The sequence below is a fragment of the Nicotiana tabacum genome, chromosome 17 (assembly GCF_000715075.1).
Source record: "Nicotiana tabacum cultivar K326 chromosome 17, ASM71507v2, whole genome shotgun sequence".
NCBI classification, from domain to species: Eukaryota; Viridiplantae; Streptophyta; class Magnoliopsida; order Solanales; family Solanaceae; genus Nicotiana; species Nicotiana tabacum.
Genome location: NC_134096.1, coordinates 141,419,868 through 141,440,646, shown reverse-complemented (window position 1 = coordinate 141,440,646; position 20,779 = coordinate 141,419,868). Strand labels below are relative to the sequence as shown.

The following is a 20,779-nucleotide window of genomic DNA, read 5'->3' as shown; positions in this document are numbered from 1 at the left end:
CTTGAAAAATTATGAAGTATAAGGGAGGAAGTTGATACGTATAAGTAAAAGTTTTAGCGGCTAAATTCATGGCCATGATTACCTCGATAATCGGCAAAAAGTTGTGCTTAATCATGGGACGACGTGTGTTCGAGGCATTAAATGTGGAGAGATATGCATCTAATCAACCGTCAGAAGCTTCCAGAGGGAGTTATAGTAATTCTCACCAAAAGAGTATTTTACCAACTTCTCGGTAACACATAATCATGTGAGCGAAAAGTAGGGGGATTATCTGTATAGGATAAAATATGCTATGACACGTGGCCGTCCGAGAAAGGGACACGTGGAACCCAAGAGAGGGGAATGGCTGAAGACCGAAGGCAACTGTTTCGTTTGTCATCGGAAAGAATAACACTCATAAAGATGTGATAAATGCTCTTCTTCCGATAACATTTAATAGAAAATTTTATGGCATTAAGAGCAGTTACCCGTTACAAGGAATTTGGCATTTATGTTTACCGTTATATCTTCATCAATGCTCCTCATAATTGACATTAAAGAAGGGCACGACCCTAGGACCTTCTTCATAGTTATAAATAGTGAGTTCAATTGTCATTGTAAATGACACGAATTTTCTAGCAAACTTATGCTATACTATATACAAAGCTCAATCCAATCTTATCTTCTTATTTCTTGATTTTCTTTGTTGTTGTGTCCGGAAATTCTATTTCCGGAATTGTTGCTTCTGCTGTTTCGTCTATATCCTAAGGCTAAGTATTATGTAATTCTTCGATTATTTATTTATTTTAGGATCAAATTAATTCATTTATCTAGAAATCACGTATAAATTCAACTGTTACATTTTACGGGTAAACACGTTTCTAAAAGAGACTAGAGGTTCCAAAACAACATTTTGACGCAGTGTAATTTCTGTATTTTGTTTCCTGATTAAAAGCTGCTGTTGTTGTTTATATTTGACATAAATTAAGTTGCTAGTAATAATTACTAAACCTGTTTACTAGTTAATTACATTATCCATCTTGGTCCATGAAATTTGAAAAGAATTAGAGGACATCAACCGCTGAACATGGTAACATGGGCTGTCTCTTTAAGTTGGAATTGTGAGGGACATAGTAGACTTAATACAGAATCTAACTCTGCACACTTGAATAAAATTTCAGATATGGTGTACATATGTGGCAGTTTGAGGTTCTACTTTCGAATTTAAATACTAGAATTTGTCTAGTCTTATAGATATGCACATATTCTTTTCTTTAATTTTCTATGACTGACATTCAGTTTATTGAATTTACTTGGATAAAATCATCTTATTTTTTATGGTTTCCTTTTTCTTTTTTGGTTAAAGATACATTATATAGAGAATCTAACTTTTGACAAGCGGGTTTTATTTTAATTAGCTATGATATTAATATAATAATTAAATATAATAAAAATAGCTTTTAAATGAACCACTATAGACCTTTGGCCTAGCAATTTCCAAAATCGTTCCCCTTGTGAACATTCAAATGACACAACTCAACTAATTAACATGTGCTTTACTAAACTAGTGCAATATCAATTACTAAACATTTTAATTTGGCTGTCATAAACATAGATCTATGCAAAATCCACCCAAATGAAACGCTATTGACAGGCACTGCACCTCATATAACTCTTATGAATTTTCGTAGGTCCCTCAATTTGTCGTGAAACATCGCAAAATCACTCCCTTTGTCGTGAAAAATTGCAAATCAATCAATTTAGTTATTACTCAATCTGGCTGCAGTTTAGGCGTGTTTATTTACATTGTTTTTCGATTGAATTTGGTACACTTTTCGGACTTTAACAGTAACTTTTCTAAAATTGAACCGTTAACAGAAAGCAAAAGTGTCGGATTATTGACTTATTTATGAGCTACGGAAACATATGTTTAAAACCAAATCCTAATCTAATTGTATAATGTCATCACCATATCATAATGAATAAATTTGCTTTGGCGTAAAATACTAACAATAGGGAACAGGGAGTTGATTTGGTTTCTACCGAAAATTATATACCCGTCAGTGACATCAATACTTAAACTTTCAAAAAAATAATGTTTTTGTTCGTAATTCTTATAATTTTTATTAAGTTTGGGCAGGTTAATTTAGCTCATTTTGATCCGTTGGAATTCAACCCATCTAAAAATTGAGATGCTTTTGGCTAAATATGTAAGTTGTAACCCATAATCCTGATTTTATAAATTTATAGTAAAACTAAACAACATTATTTTTCTAATTAGCATAGATAAGTGAATATTATATATCATCTTTCTTTTGTCTAGTTTAGTCATATCACAGTATATTTTTAACTTATTTATTATTTCAAGATTTCCCTCTTTTCTAATAATTAAATAAATATTTCTGTAAAAAAATCAAAAAGTCAAAAAGAACAAAATTTGGCCCGGGCATTTTCCTCTTCAGTAAGCGCAAAGGACCATGGCAATCCACATTTCCATTTATTCTTCTTTTATGGTAACCACCATATGACGCATACCAACATCAAACAATCTACAAGCCCAAGCAGCCCAAGCCCAAGTCTTCGCAAAGAGAAAAGTGCTCTTTCATGGTTTTTTCTGGAAGAATTAATTTAGAGAATTTAATAGCCTATCTGTGTAAAACTCCTTTTCTATCACGGCACCAGCCCATGGTCCTTCTAGGATTTTGAGTTAAATGAAGGAAATTATACATCCTGCAAAGGTATACAACCTATTTATTATAAATTAAAAATATTTAAAAATATTATTTTCTATAGCTATATTTTATATTTTATAACAAAATAGGTATTTATGGTATATACTATCATTGAGGCATGAAATGCGCTATTTATGTATTTCCTCTCCCTTTCTTTCAATTAACACAAGATTTTCTCTAAGATTTTTTCTTCTTTCTCTCTTTCTCTTCGAGCAGCTCAAGCCCTAGTATTGATGGCGGACGAGAAAGAAGAATCTCTCTCTCTTCGAGTATCTCAAGATACACGCCTTAGTATTGATGGCCGACGAGACATTAGAATAGAGTAGAAGGCAGCCAGGAAACAGAAAAGAGTAAATTTTTCGAATGTAAAGGAGCAATGTGATGAACTCTTATCATAAATTTGTTGTACGGATCCGACGAACTTTCTTCTCTTCTTGGTCGAAATACGCCATCTCCGACGAACTTTCTTCTCTTCTTTACTATTTAGTCACATACAATGATACAAATACATTGTATTCCGTACAAATTCTCTAAAATACATTGTATTTTTACATAAATAATTTTTTTTGCATGTATTTATGTGTTTTGAAGATCTATATTTTTTAATACAGGCGAATACATTCGTTTTCATATATACTGTACATACAATATGCATGAATACATGATATAAATATTGAAATACACTGAATATAAATATTAAAATAGAACAGAATATAAACAGTGAATACACTTATTTTTATAATATAGTAAAATACACTGAATACAAATAGAAATACAGTGAATACAATCAATGAAATATACTGAATACAATAGTAATAACATGTATTATGAATAACTAAAATACTGTTAATACAAATACATTTGAATAGACTATAAAATAGCGAATACAGTAAATACAAATATTGAATCTAATGAATGCATCAGTAAAAAAAATAAAATTGAAACACACTAAATAAAAGTTAAATACAATAGTTATATACAATTGAAAAATCATTCTAATTAATTAGGTTGATAATGAGGCATGTTAGAATTGATTTTGTTGAGTTATATTAGGAGTGTATCACACTAATTGATATTATTTCCATTATTAGACAGCTGGACATACCTATTTTTAAGGTGATTGCCGTTATTGTATTCATGAATACATGACGCGAATACATGTGAATACATGCACGTACAGCTGGACTGCCTTGATTTTAGGCTCTTTTTGCTGCTGTATTCATGAATACAACAATGCGGATACACTACCGAAACAAATGAATAGTAGCTACAGAAAGTAATTATGTATATGGTTACTATAGGAAATTAATAGCCACTAAACAATAACATTAAATAGAATCAATTTAAGTAAATAAAGAAATAGAAAACGGTAACAAAATCTGACGTAATTTTGACATCTAAGTAGCTAATTTAATGTAGAACCTAATATGCTTTTATACCGTTACATCTAAATTTCAATAATCATTTTTCAAGATCTAATGTTACTTTGTGGTTTTTATTGAAAGATTATAATTTACAGCGAAGCCTCACAACACAAGAAAAGAAAAGGGAAAACCAAGAAAATCTAAACTGGAAGGCAAAGAACTGGGAATTTTCATAATTATGCTGATGTGGTGTTGGAGTGCAGAGAGCTGTGTGAGTTTCCATTTTACAGTTGCACAAGATGGGACAGGCAACTTCACAACAATTACTGATGCTAGATGCAGCTCCTTCTGGGAGTGCAACACCATTCTTTATACACGTCAAAGCAGCAAATTACAGTGATAACGTCATTGTTGGTCAAGATAAAACTAATATAGCACTTATTGGTGATGGTATGGGAATTACAATACTTTCAGCAAATACAAGTGCCAGTATGGGTCTCGGAACAAATGACACTGCCACATTAGGTGAGTAACCTCTCCGCATTACAACTTGGATCATTTTTACTATAACTATCCAAAACAAAAAGAAAAAAGGAAAAGCACCTTAGAGTATAGCTTAGCGATCTATAAAGTGAGTGAAAACCATGTAAAATCAGAGTTCAAATTCAATTAGAGACGAAAGATTAAAAAAAAAAAGTAGCACTAGGTGATTTCTTCACACCTTTTAAACTTTGGTCGGCACAATTAACAGTAGGATAAGTAGCTAGTACGAAATAGAATAGGCAAATTCGTGCAAGCTAGCCCAAACACTACGATTATAAAAAATAATAGATATTGTTTAGCTTATGCGCTTCAATTATTTAATAAATTGAAGTCATTACATTAGCAAATTTTATCGTACAGGAGTTTACGGCGATGGTTTCATCGGAATGAACATGACTATTAGAAATAGTGCTGGAGCAGGAGCTGGACAAGCGGCCGCCTTGACTCGTGGAGCTAGTTTCGTAACATTTTATCAGTGTCGTTTCGAAGGTTTTCAGGACACAGTTTTTTCGAAATATGGAGTGCAATTTTTCAAAGAATGTGAAGTTTCTGGCACCATAGATTTCATCTTTGGTGATGGCCAAGCCTATTTTCAACAAAGTGTACTTGGCTAAGATGGGCTATAAACTCATGAGCTAAAATGTTTGTAACCCAGCTCATTAATCTCTGATCGGGTTGAGCATGTTATATGGGTTTGAGCTCAAATTGTCACCCCTATTCCGAGGAGGTGACAAGTTACTTAGGTAGACCATGGAAAGATCATTCAACAACGATAATCATGTCAAGTTTTATCGATGATTTCATAGACCCACAAGGTTGGCTACAATGGGACAGTACAACCGTATATTTTCCATAGTACAATAATAGAGGAGGGCCAATTCGATAGGTAGGGTAAATTGGTTAAACGCCATTAATGACAGAGAATTAGTTTCCAAATTCACAGTACGGAACTTTATCCAAGGTGATAAATGGATCCCCTGCATAATACCACACTATCTAGATCTTGACGACGGGGGTTCGATTCCTCATCTTATAATCCCCTCTCTCACTTCTCCTTCTCCTTCCCCTACCCCAATATATAATAAAAAGTTCTTTTTCTAAACAAAAGGACGAGGATTCTGTATAGGAATTAACAAAATTTTAGCTAAAAGAGAAATATTAGTCTTAAGCTAAGGTAATGTTTTACATTCATTGATTATGAATCATAGCTCTATATTTTAGGAAATGCATTATTTTTATTTGAAATTTAATATCTTACAATTTACAATTGATATGGCATGTTGTCATATTAATATTGATCCCAAAAGTAAATGAAAGAGCTTTATTTCATACCGTGCATAAAATGTCTTGAATCAATCATGGTTAAGTTAGTAACAATTTTAACTAAAAGAGAAATATTAGTCATAAGCTAAGGTAATAGCTCTATATTTTAAAGTGTATTAATTTAATATTAGATAGTATTTGTTTTCTTACAACTATTTACAAAGGTATGTCATGTTATCGTATTTACATTGAGCCCAGAAGCAAAATGAAAGAACTTTATCTCGTACTTGAAAAATAAATAATGAATTGCGAACTATTTCAGAATATAGAAATGTTGGCCCAAGTGAAGGTTTGTTTTGAAGATTGACAAAGGAAACTCAGTCATGAACCAAGTTCATCCCTTGTGTGCATAGACACGGGCAGATTCGAGCATATGGGATGCATGAGAAGGAGATAAGCTTAACTTGGTATAATTGATATCTCCTGATCGAACAGGTTACATAATTGATAAGGAAAAGGACTCCTTAATCAAAGAGAACACTATCCAAGATAAGAAAGGAGTTAGAAGTTGAGATCAACTAGAACTCTTCCACCAAGGAAGAGTAGCATTAGAATTCTAGTTATTTCATCATCTACTAACTCTATATATTGTAGGATATTCTCATTCTATAGGTACGCACAAAAGCAGAAGTTAAACGTGAATTGAGAGCAAAATAACAAGGCATTTTGCAAGCAATTCGTGTGTGATTTAAGTGTGCAAATCTGAAGCTACATGAACCAGATAGAATAATCAGTTCCAAGTGTGTGTCATTTATTATAATTCAATTGTAGTAGGTGTTTTCATATTGTACCTTTCAGTTTTATCTTGAGGCAATTGTAATATATACTTAGAGTATTCAAGTTAGAGTTAACTTGAAGTTGTCGCAGTAGTTAGAGGCTGGTTGCCACAACGGGATTAGAGTTAATCCTAGGTTTACAAAAGTGTTTTGTAAATGTAGTTTTTGGCTCAGTGATTTGGTGGAAAGTTTGGAAAAATACTACTGAGAAGTAGGTCGTGTTTTTTTCACCTTTTGAGCCAGGTGTTTTTCACGTAAAATACTTGTGTCCTTTACTTTTCACATTTATTATTTTAGCAATAGTAGGTTAAGGAACACATAGAAGAACCCGATCCATCTATAATCAGTTTAAGAGAAATATTGGGTACCACACAAATCACCCCCCTCTTGTATGGTATTGAAGTTAAAACATCAATTGGTATCAGAGCAGGTTATCCTTGAAGAGGCTAACACCTTAGGAGAAGATCAAGATGAGTGCACTACCTGAAAACGGGGAAGGGCAATCCACTGCTAGGCCACCACTCTTCAACGGCCAATATTACTCTTGGTGAAAAAACAGGATGAGAGATCACATCATAGGAGAAGACTATGAGCTATGGAATATTGTCACAGATGACCCACTAGCTACCATAAAGATAAATGCCGAAGGAGAAGAGGTGGCAAAGGCAAGAGCTGACTGCACTGCTGACGACTTGAGGAAATAGGAGAAGAATGCTAAAGTCAAAAAATGACTTGTTTGTGGACTCGGTCCAGATGAGTACAGTAGAATCCAAAGCTGTACCACTGCTAAAAAAATCTGGGACACTTTGCAAGTGGCGCATGAAGGAACACCTCAAGTGAAGAGGTTCAGAGGAATACTACTATATTCTCAATATGAGAATTTCACCATGAAGGAAGGGGAAACCATCTAAGAGATGTATACAAGGTTCACCACACTGACAAATGAACTTAAGTTTCTTGGAAGGATTATTTCTGAAGAAAATAGAGTTGAGAAGATTTTGACAAGGGTTCTGCCAGTTACTTGGGAGAGCAAAACCAGTACCATTCAGGAATCAAAGAACATTGTCACTCTTAAGTTGGATGAGCTAATTGGAAATCTCACTACTTATGAACTTAGAAGGCAAACCATGAAGATGGATGTACCCAAGAAGGAAAGGAACCTGGCACTCAGAATCACTGAAGGTTCTGATCTAGAAGATGATGAAATGACTATGATCACAAAGGACTTCAAGAAGTACCTAAAGAGAGGAAAGGGTCCTTTAAGAAGTGGAAGCTACATCAAACCAAAGGCCCCTGAAAGGCAAACCAATGAGGGAAGCTACAAGTGTGGTAAGACTGATCACCACATCAAGAACTTCCCTCAATGGGAAATTGAATGGAAGAAGGAAAGAGCTGAACGAAGAAAAAGGAAGAAGGAATAGGTTCAACCCAAGAAGAACAAATGATCAACAAAGGCTATGATTGCTGCTTGGGGAGAAAGCTTAGATGAAAGCTCAGATGATGAAGATGGATATGAACAAGCACTTATGGCCATTGGAGAATCTGATGAGAAATCTGAGTTAAGTGTAATTCATCTCAAAGACAAGATTAAATTTTTGTCTAAAGAAAGGCTATCTGAATTACTTCTAGATTTCATTGATGAATCTGAGGATGTAAACAATGAAAATGAATAGCTGTCTAAGGAATGTGTGATTTTGAAAGCAAAGTGTAAGAACCTGGAACTTAGAGTTAGTGAGACTATAAGTGAAAATACTGCATTAAAGAACCAGGTTCATGTATTTGAATCAAATGTCCTAGAACTTAGATATGAAAATCTAAAACTGAAATTAGGAATAAGTAAGAAGACAACTGATTGTACACAACTCACTCTAGAAGAAAATGTAAGTAAACTAAAAGATGAGTTGTATAAGAAGGATGAGCAGGTTAGAATTTTGAAAGAGGATCTAGGCAAAGTCAAGCATGAACTAGACAGAACTTGTAAATGGAACAGGTCATCCAATGCACTTTCATGGCTACAGGAACATCATAGTAGCAATCGAAAAGGACTTGGCTTTGGGAATATGCAACCTAAATGGGATCCCAAAAGCAAGTACCTTACACTTTCTGAGCACAAGATTTGTACTCACTGTGGTAAAATAGGTCACTATAAAAGTGAATACAATACAAAAGAAAAGGCAAGCCAAAAGAACAAAGAATTTGTTCAAGGGAAGAATAGGCTACCAAGTTGGGCTAAAAAGAATCTGATTCATCCCTTTGCCTATAGAAAGGGACCCAAAATAGTTTGGGTTCCTAAGAATAACCCCTGATTTTTTTTTGTAGGTCCAAGTGAAGGGGAGAAACCAAATATGGTACATGGATAGTGGCTGCTTAAAGCACATGACAGGAAACAAGAACCAGTTCCTTTCACTTAAAGACCTCAAAGGAGGTAATGTCTCCTTTGGAAATGGGAAGAAAGGTGAGATCATTGGGGTTGGAAAGGTAAGTAAGACTAATTCTCACTTTATTGAGAATGTCTACTTAATAGATAACTTAAAATATAGTCTAATCAGTGTATCACAACTGTGTGATAGAGTTAACTTGGTAGCATTCATCTCTACCAAATATTTTGTGATTAATCCTACCACTGACACGATTGTTTTGCAGGAAAAAAGAGTAAACAATATATATATTGTAGATCTGTCTACACTTTCAGAAAATGAACTCACTTGCTTAAGTATGTTGGATAATGATCCCCTCCTTTGGCACAAGAGACTTGGACATGCCAGTCTGAGTCAACTCAACAAATTAGTCTCCAAGGACCTGGTGATAGGGTTGCCTAACATCAAGTTCAAGGAAGACAACGTTTGTGAGGCTTGTGCATAGGGGAAGCAGGTAAGATCCTCTTTTAAATGCAAGAAAGTGGTAAGCACCACCAGGACGATGGAACTGGTCCATATGGATCTCTGTGGTCCAATGAGAACATTAAGCAGATGTGGTTAAAGATATGTGATGGTGCTTGTTGATGATTACTCTAGGTTAACTTGGACATTGTTTTTAACATCTAAAGATGAAGCATTTGACATGTTCACTTCTTTTGTTAGAAAACTCAGAAACAACTAGGTAATCAACTTGCATCAATTAGGTCTGATCATGGCACTGAATTTGAAAATGCTAAATTTGCTGAATTTTGTGATGAGCATGGCATAAATCATAATTTTTCTGCTCCTAGGACTCCACAACAAAATGGAGTAGTTGAAAGAAAGAATAGGACACTTGAAGATATGGCTAGGACTATGCTTCTTTCTAGTAAACTACCCCATATCTTATGGGTAGAAGCTGTAAATACTGCATGCTACATCATAAACAGGTGCATGACTAGACCTCTTATAGAGAAGACTCCTTATGAGTTACTTAAAGGGAGAAAACCAAACATATCCCATCTTAGGGTATTTGGATGCAAGTGCTTTGTGCACAACAACGGTAAAGACTCCCTAGGTAAGTTTGATCCCAGAAGTGATGAGGAAGTATTCTTGGGATATTCTTCACATAGCAAAGCTTATAAGGTCTATAACAAAAGAAATATGTGTGTAGAAGAAAGTGTTCATGTGGTTTTTGATGAAACTAACATTCTTTCTGAGAGGCAGGAACATGATGATAAAATAATTGGGCTGGTAAGAAACTCAAATGAAACCACAACCCAGACTGAAGCTGCACTAGAGGAAGGAACAGGTGATGGAACTGGTTCTTCCACCCAGGGCAACATGACAGGGGGAATAGAATAAAGAGGAAATGATTCTCAAACCTCAAGGGTACCTGTCCATGAACATGTTCCACAACAACAAAGCATTGAAGGAACATCAAGGGGAAACCAGTTAGTTGTAAAATCTTACAAGTATCAATGTTCTCATCCAATTGAGAACATAATCACTGATCCAACCTTTGGAATCAAAACCAGATCTTCTTTAAAAAATATTTGTGCTTTTGATGCCTTCTTATCTCTTAGTGAACCTAAAAATATTGCTGAGGCTTTGCACGATGCAGACTAGGTAAATGCAATGCAAGATGAACTCAACCAAAGGAGTCAAGTTTGGTATCTGGTACCAAGACCTAAGGTCAGATCAGTAACTGGCACAAAATGGGTCTTCAGAAACAAACTTGATGAAGATGGAACAGTTGCAAGGAACAAGGCAAGATTGGTGGTTCAAGGATATAGCCAAGAGGAGGGCATAAACTATGATGAAACCTTTGCTCCAGTTGCAAGGTTGGAAGCAATAAGACTCCTCATAGCCTTTGCTGCTTACATGGAATTCACCCTTCACCAGATGGATGTCAAGAGTGCCTTCCTCAATGGCTATCTAAAAGAAGAAGTGCCTGTCAAGCAACCTCCTGGGTTTGAAAGTAAGGAGAGTCATGATCATGTGTACAAACTTGACAAAGCACTTTATGGGATCAAGCAGGCTCCAAGAGCATGGTCTGAAAGATTATCAAAGTTGTTGCTTGAGCATGACTACAAGAGAGGTAAAATTGATAATACTTTATTCTTGAAAGAAAAAGGTAAAGATCTCTTGGTAGTTCAGATATATGTTGATGATATAATCTTTGGAGAAACTACTGATAAGTTAAGTAAAGAATTTTCTAAACTAATGGGGAGTGAATTTGAAATGAGCATCATGGGTGAGCTTAATTTCTTTTTAGGCTTACAAATTAAACAAAATTCAAATGGAACTATGATCCATCAACAAAAGTATGTTAAAGAGTTGCTTAAAAGGCTTAAAATGGAAGATACCAAAGAAATTGACACTCCTATTGCAACAGCTACAAAGTTGGATATAGATAAATCCGGTTCATCTGTTGATCAGAAGTTGTATAGGGGAATGATTGGCTCATTGTTTTATCTCACTGCTAGTAGACCTGACATTGTTTTCAGTGTAGGCCTTTGTGCAAGATTTCAGGCAAATCCAAAGGAGTCTCACTTGACTGCTGTCAAGAGAATTTTGAGATATCTAAAAGGAACCACTGATCTCTGTCTATAGTATCCAAAAGGTAGTAATTTCAATCTAATGGGATATGCTGATGCTGATTATGCAGGTTTTCTTGTGGATAGAAAGAACACCTCAGGCATGACACACTTTCTTGGCTCATGTCTTGTGTCTTGGGCTACCAAAAAGTAAAATTCAGTGGCCTTATCTACTACTGAAGCTGAGTATATTGATGCTGCTTCATGTTGTGCTAAATTATTGTGGATCAAATAGCAATTAATGGACTTTGGAATTGATGTTAGTTGTATCCCCATTTTTTGTGATAACACTAGTGCAATTAGTATGACTAAGAACCCTGTTCATCACAAGAAAACTAAGCACATAGATGTTAGGCATCACTTTTTGAGGGATAACTATGAAAAGGGTTTGATAACTGTGAAATTTTGTGCTACTGACAAGCAAATAGCTGACATCTTCACAAAAGCCCTAAGTAGAGATCAATTTGAAAGGAACAAGTTAGAATTAGGGATGATTAAGATCACCTAAAAGGACCAGTTCAAAAATTCACAACGAAAAAAAATAATAATAGAAAAAAAGAAGAGTGTTGGTTAGAAAATCTATAAATTTTGAATATAATTAGATTAGATTTTGCTCAGTCTCATACTTTTAATAGTATACTCTTTTGCCATATGCTAAAATAATTCATTAATCTCTAATGATATTTTTTCTATTTTGGAAAATTTAGACTTGCATAAGAAAATTTTCAGTGAAGAACCTGGTTCATCAAGATTACTCGGTATGTTTTCTACACTCTGCATAATTTGAAATAATAATATTTGGATCATGAGCAGAGTCCTACTTAATTCCAAACTCTTTTGGACTTATCCGTTACAAGTAAACCAATTCCGTTCAAAAGACTCCTAACCGAATTGAATTACCTAGATTCTAGGAATAGACTCCAACGTCGGTTCAAAACTGAAATTCAGTTTGATTAGACTTCTACAAGTCTGAAAAGCTGTCCTTACCCATTAATTACCTCTCTTTAAATTGATCAGCATTATTACTTTCTTCACTCCATCTTTTTCAAGCCGTCAAATACTCTCCATCTTCTTTCATCTTCCAAACACAATCTAATTTTCTTCTCTCCCATACCCAAGCATAGAAATGGCTAACACTCCTGAAAAACCTTCATCACCACCACAAAAAACCACTTCCACACCCACTATCACTCCTTACAACACCTCAACCTCTAAGAAAAGAGTAAAAATGATGGCTCGCAAGGTTGTTGCTAGTGGAGAACAGATTCAGAAAATTAATGAATAACTGAAAGCGAGTAGGGAGGAAGAACCTCAGAAATATAATGAATCATTCAAATCTGCTACTGAAGGGGAAGAAACTGTTTCTTCCGAAACTGAACAGGTATCTTCTAGCCCTGAAGTTACTACTAAGACAATTTCTGAAGTTTCTACAAATTTAGAGAATAGGTTAGTGCTGGTAGGGTTTATAGCAGGTGTTGAAACTACAAAGTCTGGAGAAGTTGGTGGTAAAAATAAAAAGGATAAAGAAAAAGAGAGCAAGGAAGTTAGGAGTGGTGTGAGGGGAAAGGGTAAAAGAATGGTTGATTCTTCACCCACTCTTGTTAGTTTAACCTAAGACACAGGTGCAATGGTTATTTGGGGAGAAATATCTGCTGGAGTAGAGGAGAGTGTAAAGAAAATAGGGGAAAGTGGGTCTGGTGAAGCTGCTGAAGGGCTAGTTCAACTTGGGAAAAATAGAGATGAACCTGTTTCATCTGAACAGGAAACCCTCGCAGACTTACTGAAAAGAGTAACTGAGAGTTATAATCCAAAGAAAAAGGAAGTTCAAAGGCTAAAACCTCGGGCACTGCTAGGGCTAACAAGAAAAGGAAGGTTGCCCCTTCTGTTACTGTTGAAATTCCTCCCACAAGAGGAAGAGCCACTAAAAGCCAGCTAAAGCAGAATAAGGCAGAACTACAGAAAGCCTTAGAAGAAAGTAAAAAAAAGCAGTTGCTAAGGGAAAGAAGAAGATGGATGCGCATGTTGAGGCTGTTGATATTGACGAGATGGACCCGGTCTTTCGAGATGAAGAAGAGACTGAAGAAGTGGAGGTTCTGACTCCCAAAGCCAAGAAAGCCAAGACTTCCACTAAGAAGTCTGTTTCAGAGTCAAAGTCTGCTGAACCATCCACCTTGGCAAAAAGAACAAGGTTTGTTGTGAAGTCAAAACAAGTGAAAATTGTTGAGGAAAAAGAATGGAGTGGAGAGGAAGAAGATGATTCTGACACCGAGAAAGACAAGATGGCCAAGTTTGGCAAGAGGACAATTTTAAAGGACAAACTCCTCAGGGACTTGGAAGAGCAAGAAATGGTATTGCTTTTGGAAAAGTTGGAATTGCAAGGCTGGAAGGACATGGTCCTTCATATGGCTAGCAAGTTGTCCAGGAATGAAATTGTTGAGTTTATGGCAATTGGTGAGGTGAAAGATGGAAGGGTTACCAGTATAGTGAAAGGAGTGCAAGTCTCCTTCGTTGTGAAGAAGTTGGGATAAATTCTGGGTGTACTTGCTGAGGGGTACAATGACTATACAAAGCTTAAGTAGCCAAGCCTAGAAAATCTTCCTACTGCCCTTACCATTACTAGAAAATTCAGTGACAATGAGGAGGAAGTTGAGCCCAAGGCTGTGTACAAGAGTGAGATGCAGTCACCCCACAAGGTGTTGTTCGAATTTATCAACAAATGTATTCTGCCAAGGCAAGAAAGGAGGCACATTGCAAACTTCATGGACTTGGTCCTTATGGAGTGTTTAGACAGTGGGAGGCAGATTAATTGGCATAGATTTATAATCCAGCTTCTTGATAGGGTTCTAAATGGCACCAAGACTCATGCCATTCCCTATGGCTTCATTCTCACAGCTGTGCTTGCACATTTCAAGGTACCTATGAAGAATTGGGAGGTTGGTACAAGCAAGGATTATTTTGGGGCAAATACTCTGATTGCTTGTGACTATGAAGTCCATGCCACTCCTAAAGAACCTGGTTCATCCAAGAAGGTACCAGTGAATAGCAAGGTGTGAGCCTTGGTGCAAGAAAGTGGGGCTAAGAATGCTGAGATTAAGAGGCTGAAGAAGAGGTTGGCATAGGTGGAGATTGAGAGAGATGCTCTCAGAACTGAGCTGGCAAGAGAAAAGGAGAAGAATGATGGCATTCTTAAGCTCCTCCAAGCCAAAAACCAAGCACCTAGTTCTTCCCAGTCTTAAGCCTCCTAGCCTAATGTAGATCAACCAGTGACCCGGTTTGGGATTTTTTGTTTCTTTTGCTCATGTTTTCAGTATTTTATTTCTTCTTATGCTTTGTGGTAGGATCTTATCAATCATCAAAGAAATTCACTGTCTTTTGCTCTAACTATTTGTTTATATTTCTTTGATGGTTAAAATTCTTATCTTGATCTATTATGATTAACCCATGATTGCATTTGAAGTAGCCCAGTGGCCATGAGTAAGTTTTAAAATCTGGTGATCTTATTTATTTATGCAACTTTTCGATGTCAAAAGGGGGAAAAAAGTTGTGCTTTACACTTTGAACAATGATATTTATAACCTGATGAGCATGGTCCTTGATGATAGGTGATACAAAGGGAAAATATTTCTAACATTGTGCTTATGTTGAGCTAAGTTGAAACAGGGCCTAAGCTTATGAAAAAGCACAGAGTTTGTCATCATCAAAAAGGGGTAATTTGTTGGCCCAAGTGAAAGTTTATTTTGAAGATTGACAAAGGAAGCTCAGGCATGAACCAGGTCCATCCCTTGTGTGTATAGACACGGGCAGATTCGAGCATGTGGGATGTACGAGAAGGAGATAATCTTAACTTAGTATAATTGATATCTCCTGATCGAAAAGGTTGCATAATTGATAAGGAGAAGGACTACTTAATCAAAGAGAACACTATCCAAGATACGAAAGGAGTTAGAAGTTGAGATCAACTAGAACTCTTCCACCAAGGAAGAGTAGTATTAGAACTCTAGTTATTTCATCATCTACTAACTCTATATATTGCAGGATGTTCTCATTCTACAGGTACACACAAAAGCAGAAGTTAAACGTGAATTGAGAGCAAAATAGCAAGGCATTTTGCAAGCAATTCGTGTGTGATTCAACTGTGCAAACCTGAAGCTACATGAACCAGATAGAAGAATCAGTTCCAAGTGTATGTCATTTATTCTAGTTCAATTGTAGTATGTGTTCATATTGTACCTTTCAGCTTTATCTAGAGGCAATTGTAATAGGTACTCAGAGTATTCAAGTTACAGTTAACTTGAAGTTGGCACAGCAGTTAGAGGCTGATTGCCACAATGGGATTAGAGTTAATCCTAGGTTTACAAAAGTATTTTGTAAATACAGTTTTTGGCTCAGTGATTTAGTGGAGAGTTTGAGAATATACTACTGAGAAGTAGGTCGTGTTTTTTTCACCTTTTGAGCCAGGTGTTTTTCACGTAAAATACTTGTGTTCTTTACTTTCCGCATTTACTATTTCAGCAATAGTAGGTTAAGGAACACATAGAAGAACCCGGTCCTTCTATAATCAGTTTAGGAGAAAACTTGGGTACCACACAAATCGCCCGCTCTCTTGTGTGGTATTGAAGTTAAAGTTAAAACATTCAAGAAATGTCGAAAACAAAGAATGCCATGGTTAAGTTAGCAAAAGTTTAAGTAAAAATTATATATGCAAGAATGAATTGTCTCAAACAAAATAATTTTTTTTTTTTGGTAATAAGCTGTGAATGATTACCATAACAAGCAAAACATAATATACCTAAAGAGCACCTTAACCACACTACCACCTATCCAGGAAGGGTATTGCGAGTGTCAAGGCCTCCAACAACAAAGAAAACACAAGTTACATAAATTGTTAATCAGCCGAGAACACCTACGAGCTCTCTTGGAGGATTGCATCACATCTATTCTAATTCTAATTTCCTGTTGTATCTGTATGTATACAAAACTCTTATGTACAACAACTCCCTTGAAAAGCTTCTAATTTCGAGCCTTCCATGTACGATATACCATTGAACTGTATAGAGCTACCACTATTTCTTTGTTAAACCTTCCCCAATGCTTCCTTTTAAAAAATTCCAGTGTGCCTGATATCCCCAGCTGTGGAAATAGGCAGCCTTTTATCCAATTTTCGTATGTGTCATCACATATATTGTTATCACTTAATTAAGTATAATTAGTTAGTAATATACATTCTTAAATTATTCTGTTATTTAATTATAGTAAACTAATGTAGTGTATTGTAACATCAGAATTCAGATGTAGTGTATTGGGGTGGTAAACGATAGATAAGAAAATGAATATTAAGTCTAACTCAATCAAGAATACTAGCTTATAAGGAACTAAAAGATAAGGACGTTTCAAAATCATATACTCCAAAAAAATAAGTTACCACATTCAGCACCAATGTGAATACAAGAGTAGAATGGAACTGAGAAGACTGAGGACGGCGGGACAGTACGTATTAGGATAGTTCGAAATTGAAGGAGGATAAGGACACGCCAACGGCACATACAACATTTCCTTGAGTTGCATATGGAGAATGAAGAGGTCAATACAACATTGCATTGAGACTGAGAAGAGAACACAAACCTGGACATATATTCCAAGTTACTTTTATCTTATCAACATGAGATAACATATGGTAGGTGCCAAGACAAAATTAAATGTAGATTTTCTACTCCAGCAGCCACGGTTTAGATTGCATCTCTTCTCCTCCATCCATGTAAGCATTAATTCTTTTTCTTCATAACTCTTTTCCTCTACAACATCTGCGCCTGTTCCATACCATTAGAAATGAGGTGTGTCTCGCCATTGAAAACGAAGAGAAGGAAAAGATTGGGTGTATTTCAACTAAATTGCTCTCTGGAAAAAGCAAAACAATATCCTAAGTCAAGCTAGTGACAAAAATGGAAGAGCGTCCAAGGCTGAACAAGTGAGCGTATGTTTTTTATTTCTGTATCTTTGTTCTTAATTTGTTTGAAAAGAGAGAATGACTGTTACATAGGTGGAGAGAAGAGATGCAATCAAGCCGTTGAATTTTGAATTTTCATACGGACACGTGGCTTCAATCAATCTAGACCCCTAGCTCTTCGCCCTTCTACCTGGGAAGCTGTACCCAGATTTCTTCTTCTTCCAATTTGCTGTTTTAGGTAAATGACATTAAATAAAACCAGTTGAAGATACCAAATAGAAAATAGTAACTAAATCTGAAGCAAATTTCACATCTAAGTAAGTAATTTAATGTGAAGATAATATGCTATTATACCGTTTTATCTGTATTCCAAAAAACCATTCAGAGCTAATAATCTATATTGGCATTGTCTCCCTATATAATGAACACATTTATGATTCACATTTCATGAATAACTGTTTCATCAGTTTTTCTTTATCACATTTATATTTATTGGTTCACATTGCATTATTTGTTTTATCTTTAAATTATACTTGTGTCTTGAGCACATCCACCCTCTATCAGAAGTTTGTGATTCGTGGTAAGTTGATGCTAATGGTTTCAGTACTCTAGTCATGCAACTAGAGTATTAGGGCAGCCCAGTGCATAAAGTATTCCGTATTTACATAGGGTCCGATAAGGGCCGCACCCCAGGGATGTAATGTAGATGTATTAGTCCGTTAGCATTTTGTAGTGCAACTTTCTTTATTAAACATGTTATCAATTCTTTAGTTTGTAGTTTCTTGTTATTTTCTTTTTGGCTATTAAGTTTTATTTTATTTTATTGTATTAATGTAGTAAAAATCCAGATGGAAGGCAAAGAAAAGGGAATTTTCACAATAATATTGCTGATGATGTGGTGGAGTGCAGGGAATTGTATGATTTTCAATTCAACAGTTGCACAAGATGGGACAGGCAACTTCACAACAATAACTGATGCTATAAATGCAGCTCCTTCTCAGAGTGCAACACTATACTTTATACATGTCAAAGCAGGCCCTTACAATGAAAATGTCATTGTTCCTAATAATAAAACTAACATATGCCTTGTTGGTGATGGTATGGGAATCACCATAATTTCATCAAATAAAAGCGGCAGCTCAGTAGCTGGTACAGCAACATTAGGTATGTTATCTCTCCCTATTACCGGTCACATCAAGTACTCACCAATCAAGTCGTTTTTAGATACACTTATTGTTTTAATTAGTGAAGTGTTAACTAAAAGAACGTTGAAGAGGAGGTAAATAGTAGTTTGGACAAATACTTTAATCGTCACGGTTGTACAATAATCTTAGGAGACAGATAATATTGATCAAAGGAAAAAAAAAAAGGGAAATAAAATGTTTTAACGTATGGACTTCAACTATTGTCACATAAGTAAATTTTATTGAACAGGAGTATACGGAAAAGGTTTCATTGGAATGAAGATGACAATTAGAAATACCGCTGGAGCAGGAGCTGGACAATCTGCTGCATTGACTAGTGCAGCTTTTCATGGTTTCGCTTCATATTATCAATGTCGATTTGTGAGTTTCCAGGATACCATTTTCGCGCAAGTAGGGGCTCAATTTTTCAGAGAATGCGAAGTTTATGGCACAATAGATTTTATCTCTGGTGATGGACAAGCCATTTTTCAAAATAGTGTAGTTTATGCTAGAACACCTGTACCAGGACAAGAAGTCACAATAATTGCCCCAGGTTTAGACGGTATAACTACGAATCCAGGGCTAATTCTTCAGAATTGTACAATAACTCCTGCACCAGATTTTAAAAAATCAGCAGTGAAGAGTTACTTAGGCAGACCATGGAAAAACCAAGGAAGGGGAGTAGTTATGTCAAGTTTTATTGATGATTTCATAGACCTCCAAGGCTGGCTTCAAAAACCGGATGTCGCAAACACATATTTTGCAGAGTATGATAACAGAGGACCGGGGTCTAATACGACAGGAAGGGTAAATTGGTCAAAAGTCATCGATAAAACAGAAGCCTCCAAATTCACAGTGCGCAACTTCCTCCAAGGTGATAAATGGATTCCCAACATAATCCCATATTATCTAGATCTTAATGATGATGAGAATTCTGTTTAGGAATTCATTAATGTTTAAACATGCTTGCTTTTGATTTTTTGAAGTATTATTTATGCTCCTGAGATCTCTCGATTCCCATTATATTGAACTCTATTTGATGTCATATGAGTCGAGAAAGGGTGCCATATTACAATTAAAAGCAATTTGTTCTCCAAGATGCTATTCAATGTCTTTTAGGTGACAAACACACTACAGAATCAAGTTGGACAACTCAATAGGTCTAACAAGATGTAGAACTCAACTTTCACTATAACGAGATATTTTCACTTGCACAAAATTTGGCCTAAGTCAATTTTTAAAGTTAACTCATGAAGCGATGACACAGTAGCGCATCCAGAATTTTGGATTCGTGGGTGCTTAACTTTTTTTGACGTGCAGTTACTATCAATCACATAGTATAAGTGCACAACTATGAGAACATGTCGGTCAAAAAAGTTAATAAAAAATTCATATTAATATTGGACGTCTATAACAAAAAATATAACTGGCGAGATTTTTTTTTTTGATGGATTTTGCCACTCTAGAGGAATTGTTCATTTTTTGGAGTTTCTTTCAATCTTTGCTATAGAGAATTATTAGGTAAAACAGAAAAAGAAAAAAGGGGGAAGATAAAACAAAATTCAGGATAAATCCGAAAAGAAAATAAATAAAATAGTAGTATTGGTCAAAAAAGTAAATACCAGATAAAATAAAAAGACCTAATTTGGGGTAAAAGGAAGAAAGTAAAATTTAGCCTGTTACGAGCGAGGTTCAAGCTCCCGCACCCTCACTTAATTGAGGCTGCTATTACCCTTCTTTGACCACAACACCCATCAACCTTTTTTTTCCTGGGTGTTTCCTGGCTTAATCTATCAATAGCTTCAAATTTTCTATATAACTATACATACCCTGTCTTTTTAGTTAATGGGTGCTGAAGCACCCACATTTAGTGTATAGATCCGCGCATGAACGATGACTATCGAAGATTATATAATGAGACAATATCTCATTCCCTCA

The 20,779-nt window shown here is 35.6% G+C and overlaps 2 protein-coding genes across 2 annotated transcripts; both read left to right on the top strand.

Moving 5' to 3' along the window:
* The first annotated feature begins 4,374 nt into the window (after positions 1-4,374).
* Positions 4,375-5,232, top strand: LOC107820177 (putative pectinesterase 56). Its single transcript, XM_016646405.2, has 2 exons — positions 4,375-4,600; positions 4,979-5,232. The coding sequence occupies exons 1-2, from the start codon at positions 4,375-4,377 to the stop codon at positions 5,230-5,232; spliced, it is 480 nt and encodes a 159-aa protein (XP_016501891.2).
* A 13,273-nt stretch (positions 5,233-18,505) lies between these two features.
* LOC142172147 (putative pectinesterase/pectinesterase inhibitor 40) lies at positions 18,506-19,783 on the top strand. The gene is made up of 2 exons (XM_075235931.1): positions 18,506-18,821; positions 19,092-19,783. Exons 1-2 carry the CDS (start codon positions 18,506-18,508, stop codon positions 19,781-19,783), a joined length of 1,008 nt encoding a protein of 335 aa, XP_075092032.1.
* The last annotated feature ends 996 nt before the right edge of the window (positions 19,784-20,779 follow it).